Source organism: Heteronotia binoei, chromosome 13 (assembly GCF_032191835.1).
Source record: "Heteronotia binoei isolate CCM8104 ecotype False Entrance Well chromosome 13, APGP_CSIRO_Hbin_v1, whole genome shotgun sequence".
NCBI classification, from domain to species: domain Eukaryota; kingdom Metazoa; phylum Chordata; class Lepidosauria; order Squamata; family Gekkonidae; genus Heteronotia; species Heteronotia binoei.
Window position 1 is genome coordinate 49,094,763 of NC_083235.1, and position 23,098 is coordinate 49,117,860.

At 41.3% G+C, this 23,098-nt stretch overlaps 1 protein-coding gene across 2 annotated transcripts in view; it reads right to left on the minus strand.

The window, feature by feature from the left end:
- PRKCA (protein kinase C alpha) overlaps window positions 1-23,098 on the minus strand; it is a 281,994-nt gene that overhangs the window by 16,826 nt on the left and 242,070 nt on the right. Inside the window, exons 9-12 of one of the 2 annotated variants that reach the window (XM_060251984.1) lie at window positions 18,460-18,483; window positions 9,838-9,981; window positions 7,384-7,557; window positions 5,477-5,568 (exon numbers count right to left, since the gene is read on the minus strand). In XM_060251984.1, coding sequence (XP_060107967.1) covers window positions 5,477-5,568; window positions 7,384-7,557; window positions 9,838-9,981; window positions 18,460-18,483 — 434 coding nt within the window. The remainder of the gene's footprint in view (window positions 1-5,476; window positions 5,569-7,383; window positions 7,558-9,837; window positions 9,982-18,459; window positions 18,484-23,098) is intronic. The other variant, XM_060251985.1, reaches the window with a different exon arrangement.

Consider the following 23,098-nt stretch of genomic DNA (forward strand, 5'->3'; position numbering starts at 1 on the left):
GCCGCATTCTGCACTAGCTGGAGTTTCTGGGTTTGCAACAAAGGCAGCCCCAAGTAGAGAGCATTACAGTAGTCCAATCTCGAGGTGACCACTGCATGGATCACAGTTGCCAGGTCACAACAGTCGAGGAAGGGAACCAATGGTTTCACCCACCCAGCGAGGCTATGCAGGGTTGGGATCCAGATCTTAGTGCCCTCTGGGGAATGTGTGGAGACAGACGGTCCCTCAGGTAAACGGGACCTCGGCCATACAGGGCTTTAAAAGTAATAACTAGCACCTTGTAACTAATCCGGTACACTACTGGTAGCCAGTGCAGTTCCTGCAGCCCTGGCTGTATGTGCTCCCACTTGGACAGCCCCAACAGCAGCCACATTCTGCACTAGCTGGAGTTTCCAAGTTCGCGACAAAGGCAGCCCCAAGTAGAGAGCATTACAGTAGTCCAGTCTCGAGGTGACCGTTGCATGGATCACAGTTGCCAGATCACAAAGGTCGAGGAAGGGAACCAATGGTTTCACCCACCTCAGATGAAAAAAGGCGGATTTTCACAGTTGCTGCTATCTGGGCCTCCAACAGCACCCCCAAGCTTCTGACCTTGGGCACCATTGACAGTGGCGCCCCGTCAAAGGCTGGTAGGGGGATTTCCCTGCCTAGGCTGCTGCGACTCAGGCAAAGGACCTCTGTCTTCATCAGCTTCAGCTTTAGTCGGTTCAGCTTAAGCCAACCAGCCATGGCTTCCAACGTCTGATCCAGGTTTTCTGGGACAGTGCCAGGCCAGCCGTCCATCAGTAGATAGAGCTGCGTGTCATTGGCATACTGATGGCAACCCAGCCCATACCTCCAGACAATCTGGGCAAGGGGTTGCATGTATATGTTAAACAACACTGGGGATAGAACTGCCCCCTGAGGCACACCGCAATTAAGTGTGTCTCTGGAACGACTCTACCCCAATTGACATCCTTTGTCCCTGACCGCATAGGAAAGAGGAAAGCCACTGTAAGGCTAGCCCCTGAATCCCTGTGTTGGCGAGGCGGTGGACTACCAACTGATGGTTGACCATATTGAATGCAGCCGATAGGTCTAACAACATCAGTACCACTGAGCCTCCTCGATCCAGATGTCACTGGAGGTCATCCACTAGGGTGACCAGAACTGTCTTCGTCCCATGCCCAGGCCAGAAGCCAGACTGGTGGGAATCGAGGACAGAAGCGTCCTCCAGAAAACTCTGTAACTGTAACGCTTCTACTCTCTCAATAATTTCCCCCGAAAAAGGTAAATTCGAGACCAGTCGATAGTGTGCTAATTCGGCTGGGTCTAAGTTGGACTTTTTCAAGAGGGGGCAGACCACTGCCTCTTTAAGAGACATTGGAAAAAGCCCTTCCGAGAGAGATCTGTTTACAATATCCTGTATAGGATGTCGGAGCTCTCCCTGGCACGCTTTAATCAGCCAGGATGGGCATGGGTCCAGATCACATGTTGTTGAGCATACAGTGAAAAGTACTCTGTCAATTTCCTCCAAACTGAGCGTTTTAAAGTGATCCAAAACCAATCCAAAAGACAGGCATGGAGCCTCAAGTTCACATACTGTTTCAACTGTAGCGGAAAGGTCGTGATGGAGCAACAAGATCTTGTCTGTGAAAAAATTTGCAAAAGCCCCACAGCCAATCTCTAATTCTCTACAATTTGACCTGCCTTGTGGCAGTATGGTAAGTGACAGAATTACACTAAACAATTGTGCCAGGCGCGATGTCGCAGACACAATCCTAGCTTTGACTGCCATCTCATAGGATCTCATACACTCTCTATAAGATGTTCTGGTTGCTTCGTCTTGAGTCCGCCGCCACTGCCTCTCTAGCCGTCTGAGCCCCCATTTCACCATCTGAGCCTACCTTAGGGACCGCCTCTCTCCATATGTTCCCCAGAGAGCACTGCGATCAAGTTCAAAAAATCTTGAAATCCCTGGGCCAAAAGAAACTAAATTAAAAGCTACCAGAGAACAGGCATTCTCTACAAAGGCCCCCCAATGGTGGAATCAATTGCCGGAAGAGGTGCGGGCCCTACGGGATCTTAACCAGTTCCGTAGGGCCTGCAAAACTGCCCTCTTCCAGCTAGCTTTTTAAGACAGAACTCCTGATAAGATCAGTAATACTGAGCCATCCTATACACCATTCGACTGCATTTTAATGTCATATTGTTTTATTGGTTTTATTGTTTAAATTATTAATTATATTATCTATTGTTTATCTGTATCATGGTTTTACCATGTCTTGTTAACTGCCCTGAGCCTGCCTAGGCGGGGAGGGCGGAGTATAAATAAAAGTTTATTATTATTATTATTATTATTATTATTATTATCAGCTGCAATTCTAGAGTATACCATGGTGCAAGCTTATAAAGGGGTTCAGAGGGCCCAGTGGTGCAATCTTGTCAATGGCCCTGGAAAGTTGGTCATGCCATGACTCTACCAAGTCATCTAGAGAGTTGCCAGGGGGCCAGGAACCCCGTGGAACCATTGGGAACCGCTCCGGGTCCATCAAGCTCTGCGGGCAAGCCAAAATACGCTTGCCGCCTAAACGGGCTTGAGGTGGGACATCCACACGGGCCTTTAGGGCATAGTGGTCCGACCATGGAACTGCATCAGCAGCAACCCGATCCACTACAACCCCCATCGCAAAGATCAGAACTAGCATGTGCCCCGCCTGGTGAGTGGGTGTTGCAACAACCTGGGAGAGTCCCAGTGTTGCCATGGATGACACTAGGTCACCACCTGAATGGAGGTCGGGTCATCGGCATGGACACTGAAATCACCCAGGATCAAAAGCCTTGGGTGTTCCAATGCCCAGCCTGTTATGGCCTCCATCAGGGATGGTAAGGCGTTGATTAGTGCGTAAGGTGGACGGTACACCAGCCAAACTGCCAATCCCTCCCCAACATCCCACGCCAAGCAGACATATTCAATGCCATCAATCTTTGGCGACAGAAGCACCCGAAAGGAGTAAGCCTCTCGTATGAATAGAGCCACTCCTCCCCCCACCCCACCTGCTAGTCCGTGATTGGTGAAAGACTGAGTATCCTGGGGGGGCGACCTGGGAGAGAGTTACTGTCTCCGCGTCACGCACCCAGGTCTCAGTCATGCAAGCCAGGTCCATATCCTGCTCAAACAGGAAGTCATGAAGGACTGAGGTTTTATTGTTTATGGACCTGGCATTACATAACATCAGTGATGGAGGCCAGTGATCCAACCTGGCCCCTCTACCCATTAATGTCAAGACGTGGAACTTCAAATAGAGACGGATCATAATGTTGCAAAATTAATCCATTTATTTGAGAACAAACATACTAGTTAGAAGGCAGATTGAGTTTGATGCCCTTCAAGGCTGAAACCAGCCTTTTCTACATTTCAAAGCAGGAAACAATACAGCCTTTTCACACCCCCAGAGACAGTCGGCGCTTCCCATGGTCTTATCTCCTTCTCAGGAGAAAGGGACCTTGGATATGTTAAACTTCAAAGACCACAGATGGCTCCTAGGCTGGGTGTGAGATTTTTCTCCTTGCGGTTACAGAATGCTTTGGGGAAAGGTGCTTGCTACATTTCTCATGGTTAGTAAAGCAGAGGTCATATTGAATACATCATGGCGTTAGTCATGTCAAGTTACAGTTTCTAAACTACAGTTTGGTTCAAGTAAGTTACACGTCTGACAGTTACTACTGGGATGGGACACAGACTAGAAGGGGGTTGAGCTTCTCCATTTCTTCGCCACCTTCTTTTATTATTACGTCTGTTCTAACCGTCATATCTTCCCCTCCCCAGGAGTACCGGGATCGCCAGACTGGTCATCACCCCAAGGATCTTCGCCAACAGCCTCAGTTCAATTTAGAGAGATCCCTAGGAAGCCCCAAGAAGCGCTCTTAGCGGGTCCAGAGGGAGTTTAGGAGGCTGTCCCGCCTAACCAGAGCCCAGAGAGGGACAGTGGTGGCAGTGAATACCCTGAGGCAGCAAAGTGTAACAGCCCTTTCAGGTCAGTATACTGGGAAGGGCTGGGCAGGGCCGGAGCTAGCTAGCAGACGGAGGACCGGTCTGCCACAAACTTAATGCTCAGGAGAGGAACAGGACCAGTGGAAGACTTGCCATCCCTTGAGTGTCCTCATAGCACTGGGACATGCAGAATAATAATAATAATAATAATAATAATAAACAACTTTTATTTATACCCCGCCCTCCCTGCCTAGGCAGGCTCAGGGCGGCTAACAAGACATGGTAAAACAATGATACAGATAAACAATAGATAATATAATTAATAATTTAAACAATAAAACCAATAAAACAGTATGACATTAAAATATAGTCGAATGGCGTATAAGATGGCTTGGTATTACTGATCTTATCAGGAGTTCTGTCTTAAAAAGCTAGCTAGAAGAGGGCAGTTTTGCAGGCCCTACGGAACTGGTTAAGATCCCGTAGGGCCCGCACCTCTTCCGGAAATTGATTCCACCGTTGGGGGGCCTTTATAGAGAACGCCTGTTCTCTGGTAGCTTTTAATTTTGTTTCTTTTGGCCCAGGGATTTCAAGAAGATTTTTTAACTTGATCGCAGTGCTGTCTGGGGAACATATGGAGAAGTGTGGAGACCAACTTTGCCTGTCCTAGACAATACTCAAGAGTGTACTCCCTTTAAAGTAGTTCCTGCCCAGATTCTAGCTTTCAACTTGGATAGGCCATATGCTACTCAAACAAGATTTGTCTGTATGTCAGTTCGGCAATGCCCCCTCCTAACTCCATAGTCTGTGAAGCTTCAGCACGTCAAATGAGCAGGCCTATACAATCTAGGAAGTAGCCCAAGGGGGTCATAGCATTATATATGGAAGGCATTATATATGGAAGGGAGATGGAAGTAGGATCTCACTCTTGGGACAAGTGACAAAATGTCACTAGAGCTATGAAACTGCTGACTGAATTCCAGTAACAGAAGACTACAGGGTGAGGAAATGAGTGCTTTCCACTGAAGCTTCTTACACATTCCTTCTCTTTTTGTTCCTCTCTCCTCGACTTTTGTGGTTCAATAGCTAGTTCTTCCCAAGGACCATGTTCTGCTTCTGTTTTCCTTTCCAGGAGAGGACTTATCAATATCAGCTCAGACATTACACATTATACTCATTTTTAAGCAATTATTTTGACATAAGGAGTCTGAATTTGAGATCAAACAACTCTATATATTTGCAAGTTGCAACTCTCTCTCAAACAAGAGTCAAGAAATACGGCTTCTTTCAAAAAAGACAATGGAACAATTACATGTAGTTAATTGGAATAAATGCCACACAAAATGCAATTAGTGTAAGTATACATATGCAATATTGATGAGCTTTTGAGGCCAGAGTTACTGCTAAGCTCTGCCAGCTACATATACCATATAATGGTGAGAGGCGCAGTTCTAGATGAAAATATTAAAAAACAGTTTTGATTTAAGAGAGAGAAATACTCACACTGCTTGGGGCTCCTTAAATTTCCCTACTTGCTGAATATGATACATGAGGTCACCACCATTCACGTACTCCATGACAAAGTACAGGCGGTCCTAGCAGACAGTACAAAAACAATAAACACGTCTGGCAGCACAGACTGCCACTATGAAATTGTTAACATTTAAATGAAATCTTAAAAGCATATCTATATAATTTGGAAAAAGGTATACTAATATTCATATAATTATGCAAGGGTATAATATATTCAACAATTCTGCTTTAAATACACATTCATATTTGAATTTTATTTTGTTTTTACAACAGCAATCCATACTATGAACCCTATGTATACACTGGGAGTGTGACTCTTTTCTTGTATACCTTGGTCGTTTTCGCACTTAGCGTTTGCTCCCCTTATTCCACGGCGCAATTATGTCCGGCTCATTTTCCTCGTTTTCGCACATGGACTCATTTGCGGAGTCGCTTTCCATGAAGCCCCGGCTCAAATCGTTTTCCCACTGGCATCGACTTGAGTTTGATGCCCTGTCAATCATTTTTTTTTTAAGCGCAAATCTGGTTGCGTAAGGACGTAATAACGTAACATCGAGCAGCCACAGCTGTTCCCTCCCCTTCTTTTCGTGGACAAACCGCATCACGTGTGCTGCTGCTGCTTATGGATTGGCTGCAGCTGTAGTATCCTCCACAGCCCTTTATGTATTAACAGAAGCATTCACAGTGGAGAATCCTAGCACTAGATTCCCCCCCCAAATTCTGAAGTTGTGAAATATCGCAATAACGAAGAGAGAGAAATCGAGGGGTTTGTGTGTGTGTGTGTGTGGCAGCTTCTTCCTTTCCCAGCCTCGCTCCCTCCCGGGTGGAGAAGCTGGGATTTCCTCCGCGCTCTTTCCCCTCCCCGTCTGGCGCTTGCAACGGGGACCTGATTCCTGCTGCCAGAGCTCCCCCCCCCGCCCCATTCTCTCCTTCCCCTTCTGTGGCGCGTGTGAAGAGCGAGCTCGCGTCTATTTTCTAACCGAGCGGAATGTAGCCAGGGAGAAGAATTCAGGATTCCAACTTCCCATTTTATACATGGCGATTTTGTGCAGGTCCAGAAATCCTGGTGGCACAGCTGAGGGAGGCATTGCCTTTTTAAAACACACACACATGAACGCTTTGGCCCGCGCCGGCACTAGATTTCCCCCCCCCCCAACAATGTATAATGTAGTTGCGAGATAACGCAACAGCGAAATAACGCAACTAAAGTCAATAATAATAATAAAAAATTCTAACGAAACCAATTGAAGTGGCAATTGAGGCTATTCCAGAAGGGGTTTTTTTTTCTATTTGTTAATTTCGAAATATCGCTATTATGCAAGAAAGATGAAGTTTAAAAAAAAAATGGCCCTGCGGGCACTTTTGGGAAGCGCCGCGAACGGCTGATGATTGGCCAAGGGGATGGATGGGGTGGGAGGACGGAAAGGGAGAGGGTGACGCCCACAAAGCAGTCAATCTGGCGTGGATGGATTTCCCACAGCAAACTCCGCAGAGTGGATCCGGTGTGGATCCGGAGGTTTTCAAAAACTCTGGAAGGAGGTGGATCTAGATACTCCGGCGTGAAACCCCTGCAGCACCGGAGCAAGACGCAGCGCCGGAGCAACAGTGCGAAAACCAGGAAAAGATCCGGAGGTAAATGGGGTGCTACGCCGGAGTAAACGCTAGTGCGAAAACGGCCCTTGTATTTTTGTATCAAAATAAAGACAAAGGATATCAAAATTAGCTTAGTATTTCTCAAGCTCCCATAATTTCTGCTGAGTGAATACAGTACATGATCTTGAAAGAAAGCTCATTCAACTTGACAAATAATTAAATCCAGAAAGTGGGAGAGGTCAGGGGTGGGGGGGGGGAGAGGGGAATCTTGCCTGAACACATACCACAGTATGGAAGCAAGAATGCAGCTGTGTTAGGAAAGGAGGCTTGTCTGGCAAGGCTAGAACTCTTTTTTCAACCATGGTACACTCGACATCGTCATCCTGAATCACCACATCTTTTTTCAGTATTTTAACTGCATACAGTTCATCTGTACCCTTTCGGTCTGCCAGCATTACCTACACACACATGCACACAAACACAAAAATTAAATAACTCGGTGAAAATTTTGATGACAAAAGACACATGAGTTTTCTTATTGGTTTTAATAAGTTGACTAATATCTCAGTTCCCTGGTCTATAGGGAGTTAATGGTTTGAGGTATAAGCCTTTTTTTTCTTTGATGCTTTTTAAAAGGCACTGCACTGCTTTTTTAATAAAAACTATGTTGTTATTATTTTATAAACAGCACCAGCACTTAGTACATTCTCTAGGAGTCATACTTTGTTAGACTTTAACATTTTCATAATCTTCACACTGTTTTAAAAGAGAATGATATTCCATGGCCACAAGCTGGATATTACAAGATATACCCTTGTATAAGATAGTGTAAAATTAGGAATTTGAACAGGTCAATCAATTGTAAGAACAGACTAACATATAACTTATTTTGTACATGCTATTCTGTACATACCCCATTTATTCTGTACTTACAATGTATTCTGTCACACAGTTAGATGACTAGATTCAGCAGAAAATTTACACTGACAGAAAGGTGTGGTGCTGTTTGTTGCTGATTTTCCCCACAAACCCACCCATGCTATTGTGGGTTGCCTGCTCCCTTGGAGCTGCAATCCAGGGGACACTGTGTGCTGCAGTGGTTTGGGAAAGGTGGAGAATCTCACTCCACTTATGAAAATCTCTTCTGTCTGCAGAGATTTTCTGTGGAATCCAAGCCACAAAGTTATACATAACCCAGATTAAGTGACCATTTTTGTAAACACACATACACATGGATCTCAGTCTTCATGGCTGTGTCAAATCTTTTGAGTCAACACATGAAAAAAAGGAATCAATTTTTGATATGATTATTTGTATAAGAGGAATTCTATACAGCTTCAATTTCTGAAGTTTATTTTGTCATCTATTAAAATTTCTCATATCCTTTCAGAGTAAGCATTTATGGCAAGTGTGAAGTGTCTCTTCAAGTGGCGTGTACACTTTATTTTGGAGACATCACCTAAGACGAAAGGGCAATATCAGCACCTTTAGTTGCTAAATTTTATTTATGTATTTACTTACTTCCCTAATGGGAAACTAAAACAGCTTATATAACTGTATTCTCCTCCATTTTATCCTCACAACCACTCTGTGAAGTATAGGGTTGCCAAGTCCAATCCAAGAAATATCTGGGGACTTTGGGGGTGGAGCCAGGAGACATTAGGGGCGGAGCCAGGAGCAAGGGTGTGACAAGCATAAATGAACTCCAAAGGGAGTTCTGGCCATCACATTTAAAGGGACGGCACACCTTTTCAATTCCTTCCTTTCATAGGAAATAACAAAGGATAGGGGCACCTTCTTTTGGGGCTCATAGAATTGGACCCCCTGGTCCAATCTTTTTGAAACTTGGGGGGTATTTTGGGGAGAGGCACTAGATGCTATACTGAAAATTTGGTGCCTCTATCCCAAAAAAAGCCCCCCCAGAGCCCCATATACCCGCAGATCAATTCTTCATGATTTTCTATGGGAATAAATCTCCATAGGGAATAATAGAGTTCCCAGGAGACATTTCCCTCCTCTCCCCCCGCTTTCTGACGACCCTGAAGCGGGGGGAGGGTCTCCAAACCGGGGGATCCCCTGCCCCCACCTGGAGATTGGCAACCCTAGTGAAGTAGGTTAGGCTGAGTGTGTGACTGGCCAAAGGTCACCCATCAAATTTCCATAGCAGAGCAAGGATTTAAACCTGGATCTCCTTGATCCTAGTCCAACACTGTAACCATTACAGGATTCCTTGTTTTATTGTAGGGTTGCCAGTTATGGGTTGAGAAATACCCGGAGAACTTGGGGGTGGAGCTTGAAGAGGATAGGCTTTGGGGAACAGAGGGACTTCAATGGAGTATAATGCCATAGAATCAATCTTCCAAAGTGGCCATGTTCTCTTGGTAAACTGATCCCTGTCACTTGGAGATCAGTTGTAATGCCGGGAGACCTACAGTCACCAACTGGAGACTGGCTACCGCATTGCACTATCATTGGGCATAAGGAACTGAGATGAACTATGCCTTTGTTAGGTAAAGCACTTTCTTCATTTGCAATGCAATATTTGGATAAGGAACTGAGATGAACTATGACTTTGTTAGGTAAAGCACTTTCTTCATTTGCAAATGCAATATTTGGTGACCATTTGTAAAACCTATGGTTTTATAGGATTGCCTTACCTCCCAGCAATACCCATTAATTCATTTTCAAACAATCATCTTACACCAAGGCTAGTAGAAGATAGTATCAAGATTTCCTACCTTCCCAAAGCTCCCTTTCCCAAGTACCATGAGAAAGTTGAAATCTGTCAGCTTAACCCGATCAAGATTGTTGGAGGGTATACTACATATCTGGTCTTCTATTGGAGTTATGACTTTGTTAGCAGAAGGTCCAAGTCTGGCTTTCTAAATAAACAAAGAATATTTCTGTGAGAACTGTAGCTTGTTTTTGGAACCAATGAAACATTTGGGTGAGGGATTGATCTGAAGTTTTGTTCTCAGAGAAAGAACTGCATAACAAAAAATTCCACAAGCACAAACTCATTCCCACAATACTATGGATATTGTTATGTGATGCAAAGTGCCAAATTTGTATAACCAGATAGAAGACTCTTATCTGGTTAAGAGCAACAAAAAAGACCAAACAATTTCCTTCATGCCAATATCAATTAACTTGTGAATTTATTTTCAAACATGAAGGGTGTTCTTACGAACATTCATGCTTTTAATGTGTTAGGATATACAATGCTTTAAGCTTGTTATATATTTAAAGGTTGTAGTTGAAATTCACTCTTCCTAGTAACATTTTGGCAGTTTATGATGTACTTCATGTAAAGGAAACTGTCATTGAACAGACAACATTACATGCCAATCTTCACAAATCACTGCAGTCACTTTCTAGCCATCAAGTTCAATTTTCAATCAAATCATCATGGGAAAAAATATTGCTGCACTCAAATCTTTCCTTACAAGTTCTATGCTTTGTTGAGTCAGCCATTTGGGCCAATAAACTAAAAAATGAGATATTCTTTATACAAAATGCTTTTGAAATCACAGGATGTTCATACAAGAAGAATGGCAAGTCTTACAAGAAAAATGTGACCTTAAATATCATTGCTTAGCTTCTAACAGATTTTATATCCCATATCAATAAGTGTCAAAATAGAATGTCTAATTTTCTTATTTTCTACTGATCTCATACTCTTTTTGAAGAATCACTGCAAGACTAACAGATTCCTCTTAGGATGCCTGTTGGCAAAACACAGATAATTTTAACTAATAAAACATATTTTTATTCTATTTTGCACCACTGGCCTTATTTGTTATTTCTTAGTGACTGGTGTGGCACTTGAATTTTCTCCCCATTTTCTTATTTGCCTGGTTTAGACAACACAAAACTAAGCATAATTTACTGATATTTCAAAAGTGGGCTACTACACTAACTACGGTTGGTCAGGGTCCATAAAACCTGCAACTGAACCACAGTTACTCTTAACTATGACTTAGTATTAAAACAAATTAGAGCTCTCAAACTTGTAATTCTTTTAATCCGTTAAAAACATTTTCACTATTTTGCATTCTAACTCACTGCCCACTACTATATGTGTTCACTGTATTCCATTTCATTGTCTGATGAAGTGTGCCTGCACACAAAAGCTTACCCTGAATAAAACTCTGCTGGTCTTAAAGGCGCCATTAGACTCTAACTTTGCTCTGTTGCTTCAAACCAACACAACTACCCACCTGGATCTATGGTTTAGTATCCTGCGTGACTGTGTTATCCTTGCTTAAATTTGGCTTGTTTCCTGATGATCCTCTATGCCTGTTCCAGCTACATAAATGCCTGGCAAGAGAGGCTCAAAACAGAGGGCTTTACTGCCTCTCATAAACAGTTCTTGGAAGCAACTTGTCTCTTCCTACTTTTAAAGGAATATGAGTATATTTGCAGCAGGGAACATCTGGGAAATGGGTCACCTCTAGAGCTATTTCATTGCCCCTATGGTGCCAGGCTGTTTTTCTCTCATGTTGTCGAAGAGCAGAACTGGGAACTCTCCCGGACCTGTGCCACTTCTACCCACCCAGCCTCTGATCTGGGCTACAAAAGTGCTGATTCTGCAGCCCACCTTACTCACTGTGAGACAAGGTACATAATCCTGCACCTGTATTCAGTTGCCCTGCTGGGCTCCAAGGCATGCTGCTGGTGTGCTGCATCCATAGCCTGTAGCCTGCCTAATCTAACACGAGAAGAAATGCCTTCAGCTGTTCCTGGCATTTCCTTGTGCTATTGCGGGATGAGCAAAATTATAAAGGAAGATGGAGTGAAAAAGGCACACATCTGGAAGGTACATGCTTCTCAGAAGGTCTGAGAACTGTGCTGACCTCCAGAGGCCTGTTTCTTACAAAAGGTGTACAACATGAGATCTAGTAACAGAGGCAGTAGCAGAAGAAGGTGGCCAGTGGTGGAATAAAACTTGGTGGGTGGGAGTGGACCCTCGGAAGTTCATTGTATGTGTACATATGGTTCAATTTAACTGGATGCCTTATGATGTGGTGTGAAGAAATGAAAAGGGTTCTATAATAATGCTGGCCATGGTGAAGATTTCCTTCAGTTACATACCACAAAACAGGTTGGCATAGCAACCACATTTTTAAAGGAGTCTGAGAAACCAAATCTCTGGAACTAGATTTTATCAAGACATGCTAGAACTGAAAGGTCATCTGAAATGCTGAGTACTGGTTTCACAAACCACAGGTAAATTAAACCAGGGTTTTGGCTTATACCTGAACCACACCCCAAGGCTTTGAAGACATACTTTATTGAGATTTCTACATGCATTATTTGAATTATATGATGTTAGCATGCCATCTTCCTCATGTGCAAATACTGCTACAGGGACCTCTTTGAGAAGAAACAGGTTCCTTGAAATCAGGCTCAGGTCCAACACAAATACACTTGAGTAAATTCCCCACACCTTCCTGTCCATTCACATGCAAAGAGTTCTTTTCCACTCATTTCTACTGTATAAAGATACACAAATATAGTGTTGCTTTGAATGCTTCAAACACTGTTTTCACAGAACCATTCTGTTAAAAAACAGAAGTACTAGCATGTTCCATTAGGCTGTACATCGTACGTCCTTGAAAGACCTGTGTCTTATGACATGTATCATTATAAGACAGACATCTACAGAAAAAGATACACAGTGCAAAGGAATTTCATGTGATTTTCACAGGGCAGAAAGCTCTTAACTGTAGAAGCTACTTTCAGAACTATAACATGTTTCATTAGTAATTCAGAGACTTCAAGATCCCATATCCAAAACAAAGCTGGAGTCTCTTTGTACTTTTAAAAGTATCTTCCTACTTTTAAAGAAATATGAGCATATTTGCGACAGGGCACATCTGGGAAATGGGTCACCTCTAGAGCTATTTCATTGCCCTGTGGTGCCAGGCTGTTTCCCCCATAGTGTTGAAGAGCAGAACTGGGAACATGCAGAAACAGCCAAAAATAAAAAGCCTTATAAAACATAAAAGCTAGCATGGGAAAATAAAAAGATTACTAAGATTAAAGTCAGGACTAATTCTTCAAAAACTTGTTTAGACCCAGACAACACAACAGCTACAATCTTGATGCAGAAAAATACTATGAAAACTTCAAATTAGCCTGCTTCAGGACACAAAATGGATTTTAAAAGTTCAAGTGGCGCAATCTTCATCCTTTGAATTTCATACAATTTTTGCTACTGAGTTCAGAGGAAAGAGGACTATATTCAGCATTTTAAAGAACTAGTTATAGGTATTGGATACATTAAGGTAACGGGTGTTTAGTAATACTGCAAAACACTAGAGCAGAAAGTTAAATAATTCCATTTTAATCGGATGAACAAATTAAAAAAAAACCCATTTTGTGACTGACATGCCAAAACTCTAAATGATCCATATATGCAATTTGCTACACAATCCAAAAAAAAAAGGATAGGCTCTGCCTGTACAAAGGAAACGAGGTCAGATATGCCCAGAGTCCAAGTGCAGCAATACTTGCATAGCCTTTAGCTATGGCTTGGGCTCTCACTGACAATTCAAGAAATATTAACCATATGTTGACTTCAATACTGGCATCTCCCCTACCATGCTTCCCAGCTGGAGGCCAACAGTAGAATAAAATGATTAGAGGCTAGCATAAGAGGCAGGATGCTTTATTCATCACTTCCTCCCAGTGGCAACTTCTTTACTCTGGTCATTTTGTGATACTCTGAAATCTTTAAAACCTGGACAGATTGTGAAAAGTACTGATTGCTTAAAAAAAAAAATATGACATCAGTATATTATTGACATATTGAAGTAAAATTGTAACTAGCAATAGAGAAATACAATAATGGCCACTGTTTTCTAGGATATAGCACTCTATAATAATCACACTTCAGCATATTTTCTTTGTCTTAAAATGTTACATATTTTAATTAGATTGTTCAGAGCAGAAGGCAAATTTCTGGTAATTATTTTACATTATTAGCACAAACCACCATGTAATTCCATGGTAATTATATTATGATTATTTGTGTTATTTGTTTTTCTGATATCGGTTTTAAATGCAGTCGTCTTGGATGATGGTATAGTGAGCATAAATAATCAGTTCATTACTCAGCTTCTACAAGCATTCAAAACACCAAAGCTTGGAAAATACAGGAACCTAGAGGTATAGAACTATTTAGTCTTTAAATAGGATGGATGGTTGCAATGCATACAGTCAACAACACTGGAAAATGTATGGGTTTTTTTGTATCATTCATTCATGAAGGTGTGGACAATGATTCAGAATGTTCTGTAATTGTACAGTTGCATAAAACTACAGTCTTAACTGTTTATAACCAATCCTGAATAGAAACTGTTTACAAATTATTCCTACAAAAATGGAAAAATAAAGGATATTTGAACACATATGATAGTCCAATTAATATGTAAACAAGGAAAGTTTACTTGTAGCTCAGTTTCCTTACAACACTCATTTTTTTTACAAACCATCTGTAGAGCTCCCTTCTATAAGTACCTGCTCCCTATTTGTCTGTTTCTGGTCATAGCATTTGTTGTGGTTTGTCTTAATTTATAACAGTTTCCTACAAAAAAGGGTATTTTTGGAAGCGAAAAGTATACAAATTGCATACAGCTCATTTATAATCCTCCCACACATGTCTTTTTTACTATATATATACCACATATAAATGAGATTGGCACAATGTAGTGATTACATGCAAGTGAAAGAGACCACATGCAACTGCCACAAACAATAATTATGAAATTTGTCACACTGTTTGCAAGCTCCATTTTCATTCAAAACTGCTATCTACTGAAGGGACAAGTTACAGCTTCTCTTCTTTAGCTTCCTCTAGCTTATCATTTGGAGGTGCTCTCAATTAAACCATCATGACAGATTTCCTCTCTTTTCATATCCTTTGTCCAACCCTCATCCATGACCACATACAAAATCTATCTACTGATTCCCTCTGGAAGGTCATGTGGATTGGATCCAGACTAAATTTTCTGCTAACGGAAGAGATATAATTTCCACAAATTCCCCCTTACTATTGAAATTAATAATATGCACCTGAAAAAAATGTATTTCTCAGAACACTTTCCACATCAGTATTCCACATTATTTAGACTCTTCAATACAATTTATTTATTTATTATTTATTTGTTCGATTTATATCCCGCCCTACTCCACCAAAGCGGGCTCAGGGCGGCTTTCAGAATTTCAGAATTCAAACTTTTTTTTTTTAAATTCTGAATTTCATGTGTGTGCGTGTGTGTGTCTTTCCCTATAGGGAAGACTTTCTGGGGATCACAGTGGCTGCTTTTTCAAGCAAATGACACCAAAATTGCAGGGCATCTAGTCCTGCCTGTACACAAAGACACCCCAATTTCAAGTGAACTGGATTATGAGCTTCAGTTCTACTAGCCTCTGAACATGGTGCCCCAGGGATCATACTGGTGTCCATTGTTCCCTTTAGGGAGAAATTCCATGTTTTTTCTAGGGCAAAGAAGATAACAATCAAACAAACAAGAGCAACCACTGGTCAAAAGTCTCCAAATTAAAACAGAACCAGCAAGCCCAACAGAAGCAATGTCAAACAAGAGAATCTCTGTGTAAGTATGGTCCAATACGTAAGGCCCCACACAACCAAAATCAAAACAAAAAACCCTCCAACATAAGTAAAGGACCTTACTTACAACATTCTCGCCTTCCCATTTTAATTTCATGACCCTGTGGGGGGGTAGGTTAAGCTGAGAATATGCCTGGACCAAAGTCCTCCAGCAAGTTTCCATCGTACAGCAGAGATTTAAAATTGGGTCTCTGAGAATCTAGTCTGAGGTGGTAGAATGGACAATTCCACTTTGCATTACAGGGGGAAATTAATTTTTTAAAAAAGTTATTGTGTTGATGGGAAGAATCGGAAGGAGCTAGGAACAACTCCTACCATCTTCTTGGCTGCTCCTGCAGCAGAGATCAGATAGCGAGACCCATTGCTAATGATTTCCTCTACCTCAAAAATCCTTAGATGCCACAGTAAGGTGAACTAATGTATGCAAACATACCAAGGGAAAAGAAGACATTACAGACTCTGAGAAAATTGAAGGAAATAGAGGGGAAAGGGGTGAAGGAGATACACAATTGGGGGATGTAAAATGGTCAGTGAAACAAAACACTAATGAAAGCAGCTAGAGCCTTTTTCCTAGCATTGCACTTACATCAGTTCAAGGTATCAGCCCCCATAAGTGAATCTGCATGAGTCACCCTGGTCAGCACATTCTGGAAAAGCAAAGGGATATGTATGTAGGAGATTCCATTTCTAGAATTTTAAAGGAAATCGGTGTAACTCCCATTCCTCATAGCAGTTGGGGATCTTGCATTGCCTGCAAGTGGAATGCAGGCACAGGAAGAAGCAAACTGAATTATAACCTTTCTCTCCGATGTGTCAGGTTTGTGAGGATTTTAGTTTTTGTTTTACTTTATATGCAGCATTTTTTATTTTATTTTTATTATGGAGCATTAAAGCCAGCCTGCCCTAACTGCAGCCAGATGTGCTATAGTCCATCCTACCATTCTAAAATTCTACCACCTCATTAATTCACTAATCCCAAGGGAAACATAAATGCTGCCCCCAACAATGATAACCAGTTCCCATTTAACCAGGTTCTAATTTGCAATTTTAGATCCTGTTTAAATGGGAACCTAGGTTACTGTTAAAAGGTCAAAGTCAGCAAATTGTAATAAGCAGGAAACATATTTAGCAAGTCAAAGCATCTTAAATGTCTAGAGCCAATCATAGGAAATGCTTTTAAGAAATATTTTGCCATCTCATTAGTGTTCATAAGGACAGCCAGCATGTCAACATAGTTAGAAACTTAATTGCCAATCGGTCTTGATATCTGATCTCTGTCCCTTCTGAATGTAGATTGGTGGCATGCTTCCAAAAAGAGATTGGCCCACCTCCCCTTCAGTTTCTTCTACTGCAGAAGAAGCCTGGGAGGTAGCAGGAGTTGTTCCTCTCTCCTCCAATTCTTCCCATCAACACAATAATATATATATTTTAAAAAATGTAACTTCCCACTTGTACTGCAAAGTGGAGTTGTGCATTGTACCACCTCAGGAGCCTACCATGTTGTTGAGTTGCATGCAGAGGCAAGATTAATTAACTTGTGTGTGAATTAATCTTAAGGGAAGGGAAGGGGTGGAAGAGTACATGTCTCATAACTATGGTGACAAAGGAAGCATCAGTATCAGTCACTGACTCTTCAAGAGATATTTTGACAGAACTGATTATATGGTTGGGACCCAAAAGGTTTTTGATGGGCTGCAATGACCAATTGTTGGGGCAACAGTATTTTTACTTGGACCTCTTCCACATCATTCTCCTTGTTCCAAGTAGAATTTAAGCCCAGAACAAAAATTGATGCTGAGTCTAATATTTTAATTTATATCTTTAGGATAGCACAGAGGTTTTTCAGATTTTCAAATAATACAGTACAATTCTGCTTTCATTAATTGCTTGTGAAAACTCAGTTTATTAACCTCTGAATCAGAATATTCTATCACAATGTGTCACAAGCCAAAATTTACCATGCAGTAAGCAGTGAATGCTGAATGGTCTTCAGGCAGAATATCATGCAATAAACTTACACTGCCTTAGCCAGAGGAAGAATTTTAAGCAGAAATTCAAAAAGGGAGGAAAAATGCTGTTCAGGATAAAGAGAATGCTGACTTGTTGGACAACTATTACAATTTGGGGGATCAGAGCCCCATCACCAGTTCACTCAAATCCATTAGCATGGCTGTTTCCCCTATTCCCCAATATAATGCTGCTGGGTCTACATATTTTGCAAAGCAATCCTAAACCCATTTACTCAGAAGGAAGTCCTACGTTATTCAATAGGGCTTACTCTCAGGAAAGCATCCTTAGAATTGCAGCCTTAGAAAACATGACAGAAGGGGCAAAGTATGCTCTGACTCTCTTTTAGGGCTGTGAGAAGTATGGAGGACAGCCATTTTGTTTGAGGTGATGGTGGTTTATGAGGCATTGGATCCTGTTTTAGACATAGTGCTGCAAGCCGTTATTTAGTGCAAGTGACTGTAGATTAACCATGCATCAAGCTGCCTGTAAAACAACTATAAGAATTGCTGCTTTGTTGATGCTTTATTTTAAAAAATCTGTTGTTTACAATGTGTTAATATCTCTTAGTAAAACTATTTAAAACTTGCACATGAAATCTAGCCAGTAAACTGCAAAGGCAGATTTTTAACGAATATTAGTCTGCACTACGAAAAGTGGGGTGGGGGAAAAACAAGACATGCACATAGTCTTACTTTCTTTGGTTTGGACGCACCTTATCTTGGACCTTTCTTTTACCCTGTAATCACAGGTAAGATATACTTTATACATTTTAACCTCTATGGTATAAAACAATGTAATGGCTAGGAAAACCAAGACAGAAGTTGTATCGAAAATCCCTTTATTTCTAAAACTTTTCAAGGGATGTAGGCTTTAGAAATCTGAAATAAAAAGCAACAAACCAATTTTTTCATAACTGTTCTCTTCTCTTAAGCCAATATGCAGAACACTGTGTTAAGTTCCATAAACACTGAAATATTCCTATTGTCTTTTGATTTAATTGCATGTGCAGAAAAACAAACAATATACCACTCATACATATTTTGTTGTGTTCTATATTTATTTACATAATGCATATCCCACCTTTTCCCCCCTGGGGACCCAAAGCGGTTTACATTATTCTCCTCTCTGTTTTATCTTCACAGCAATCCTGTTTTGTGACTGGCCCAAAGGCACCCAGCCAGAGTCTTTGCCAGAGAGGGGATTCAAACCTGTGGCAGGAACCAACTAAACTATCAGAGATGTTAAAGGGAAAGAGGTGTTTGTCCTTAACTACTAATATATCAATGGAACTTAACAGCCTTTCTCTAGATTGCATTCTGTATCCACAATACTAATAAGAGAAATCAGATTTAATCAATCTTTCAGAATGCTTTACTGCCCAAAATACTGCTGTTTCCATAAAATAGAAAAAGAAGTGCAAATGACAGAAGTCAAGGTAAGAGTACTTGCAAGGAATTTGTTGAAATGCTACATCTAAAAACACTGTGCATCTGTCAATTTTATAAATATTTTGTTACATTTAGATGTGTGTTACATTATACAGTATTAATATACTCACGGGTTTTTTACTTTTTAAGGATATATTGGGAAGGAAAAGCTGTGTATTTGCTATGTTATAGTAATACACTGCTGCCCTCCTGTGGTTTCTAACTGTAGAGAAAACTCATTAACAAATGACCACGGTGCAAAGAATCATCACATTTTTCATTGTGCTGAGGGTTTTCCCATTGAAATGAATACCCCCAATTCTCACCATTGTGTAAAAGTTGTGAGACCTCTATCCTCAAAGCATGTTATATTAGTAACAGTCTGCCATGCAATGGAAACCTGTGAACAATGCAGTTCACAGCACTTACTGAAAAATGGAGGAAATTTATTAACCACTTAAATTCAAACATGGCTGATGAGTGGAAGAACCATTCCCTAGTTGGGGACAAAGAGTGGTAATCGGGGGACAGTCATCCCAGAGGTACCCACTTAATTGTGGTATGCCTCAGGGGGTGGTGCTCTCCCCGATGTTGTTCAACATCTATAAGCACCCCCTTGCCCAGATTGCCAGGAGGTATGGGTTGGGTTCCCATCAATACACTGATGACACCCAGCTCTATCTACTGATGGATGGCCGGTCTGCCTGTATCCAAGATTCCCCCCCCCCCCCTTGGGCTTGTGGACAGATTGGCTTCTGTCATCCTTGCCCATTTGGATCACTGTGTTATCCTTGCTCATATGGCAAAGAAATACAGTGGTTCAGGTGGGAAGACATTATTTTCTACTTTTTTTTTTAATGTGAAGAGGGCTCTTGAGCCTTTCCCCAGCAACCTCCTGAAGAATAAATTGCATAACATCTGGATGGGTAAAAGATTACTTTTCTTATTTGAAAATTATACTTGTTCCACAAACTGTCAAGTACACTATGATTTGCAGGATGAATTAACCAGAGACATATCCACAAATGGAGGTGTTAAGCAGGGGTGTATTCTGGCTACCTATTTTTAAAAATGTATTTATGAACAATATGGCATTTGTTCTGAGGTTGGTCGGTGGCCAGTTTCCAAAGCTAGGTCCCTATCATATGCCACTACTTTATGGTAATAATGCTGTGGCATTCTCCTTGAACCTCAAATGCTTATTGTCTGCTTTTGTAGCCTACTGTGATGCTAATTTATTGTCTATTAATTTTGAAAAATCTAAAAATATATGTTTTTTTTCCTATGGCCTGGAAGTGTTTTTGTTGGTTAGTCAAGGTAGCAACAAAGAACAAGTAATGCCGATATCTGCATTAATGCAATCTGCAAGATAATGCAGATATCTGTGAGTAAATGTTCAATATAATAACAGGTCAACCCACTTAACTTCACCAGTCATTTTATGTTCACAAAAGTCAACAATGTCTGTGGCTGTGTACTTAAGATTAACTATGTCACCCTGCTATTATATGGGGTTCCCATTTGAATCAGTGCATTTTAATCAGTCTGTAGAGAAGGTCTAAATAAGCTATCTTTCTGTTATCCTGGATTTTTGAAACTGTTGGTTGCCCCCCAAGTCAGAATAAAGAAACGGACACAATTAGATTACTTAAATTGCATGGTTCTGCAGTAAATTAATTCAATTGGTATTCCATTAGACTCTGTCTTTAAGTTTGGGAAACAACAGGTCTTAAGATTTCTGCATCAAAGACTGCTAAATATCAAGAGACAAGTTTTGTACTCCCTTGCAAACAGAACATGTTCCTCTGTTACAAACAGTATAGTGCCAATTTATGGGGCTTATTTTCCTCATTTATGCCATCTTAAATCTCCACAAGTCCTCGAAGCATTTATGCTCACCAAGTTCAATGTTCTGCTGAGAATTTATCATCAGGAGAGACACGAGGTGTACAAACTGATCAAAGTGTAGATACATCTTTATTCAGAATTGACATACTTGATAGTAAAGAGAACTAGAGAAAATTTCCTAGTTGCATCACTGTGGGGGGGGGGGAGTGCATATATGTGTTGGGAACTTCCAAGAAGAAGCAGGATATTGCCCTAAGAGTGGCAGACTGGAGACGGACAAGGAATTATTATGAAAGAAGGTGCTGACTTTACTATCCTATCTAACTGGCCTTTTCTCTTGCTGCCCCCTGCAGGTTCTTCTCTTCTTTTTGTATACCAGATATTTCTTATTCCAGCATCCTTTATGTCTGGGGAATCCAATCTTTTGGCTTCCCTGGGCCACATTGTCTTGGACTGCACAAAAAATACACTAGCACTAATGATAGCCAATGAGCTAAAAAGAAAAAAAGGTATATGCATAATTTTCATGATATCCACCACCACAGATAAGCAGAATAATAATAATAATAATAACCCTAATTATGGGCATAATAATCCTAATTATGCGCCAGTGCATTCAGAGAGTCTTTAAAAATCATTGAGCAGGTCCCATGTTTGCGATCACTGATATGGAAAATGTCTAGGTAATAAAACTAATTTTTTGATATTTTTATTATAAAAGTAAAAGAAGAGGGCAACATAAAACTAATGGGATATTTGACATTGTTTTTGAGAAACTAATGCATCGATTTCTGGTTTGATGGAAGTAGTTGCAATTTTCAGTGAGTTCTCAAGGTGCTCACCAGATATTTTGGTTCTAATTTAACTCTTCATGTGCTTCATCCTTGAAAACAGTTGCTCACAAATGTAGGTGCTGCCTAAAAGCAATGACTTGAATAAGGCGTGATTGTGAAGAGAGGGATATTTCTGAGAAGATAGGTCTAATAAAAGCCCAGTAAAGAGACATGATCAAAAAAATTTTTAAGTTGAATGACAGATTGCAGCTCTATGCATTCCATCTGAAAATTGGCAGGTAGCATATTTATGTCGACAGAAAATGGAGTGGCAACTATATCAAAATATTGAGTATTTTTCTGGAAATCTTGAAACCTGTTTTCAAATTCCTTTAAAAAAAACTCTTTCTCCTGGGACTTCTGGGGAAAAAAACCCTGTGGCTGTGTGTCTCTTTTCCAGTCCCTGCTTCAGAGAAGGGTAAGGGGATTCTGGAATTCCCACAGTGAAGAGAGGGAGGGGGAATGCAACAGAATCCACTCAAGGCAGTGGAGCATCTCCATTTTGGGGACTAGAAGCCCAGCTCCACCGCACACACCCCACCTCCAACCTTCACAGAGAGGGACCAGCAGCCACCTGACAGGGAAAACTTGGAAGGAAGAGTATGCTACTCCCCAAAGCTTGGAAGGAAGAGTATGCTACTCCCCAAATTTCCCAGAGAGGAACCCAAAGCCACCCCTGATACCTCTGGAGCAGAGCCTAGAGGGCTCCTTGTCCTGGGCAGGAGATCCAGAGGGGCAACAGTACGAAGAAAGAAGAGCTGGAGAGTGCCCAGGAGCAAAGGAAGACCACTCACACATACTCTGAGTCAGCTCTGGCAGCAGGTAGAAAAAGCAAGCAAAAGGAAAAAGCAACCAGAGGTAGCCTCAGTCTCAGGATCCACTGCTGCAGCACACAGTTCCAGGTGCTCTGTTTTAATAAAGTTTACAAGTGTTATGTATGTGGACTCAAGAGAAGACTTTGGTGTTTCCGCCTGGCTCATTGGAGCCATACGGACTGAGCTTGGGGACTTGAGAACAAAGGGCTGTACGATTCAAACCCCCGCAGCCCAGGACTAATCACAAGTCCCCACCGGTTTGAATGACCCAATAACGTGCTTGCACGGGAACATAGAGATGTATATAAGTTCGTCCTGTGAGCCCCAACGCCAGTCTTGTACTGTAACCTTTTACTATGTAATTCCTATTAAAGAGCTTGTTATCACTTACTCCGAGACTCTGCCATGCATAGAACCCACTATATTAT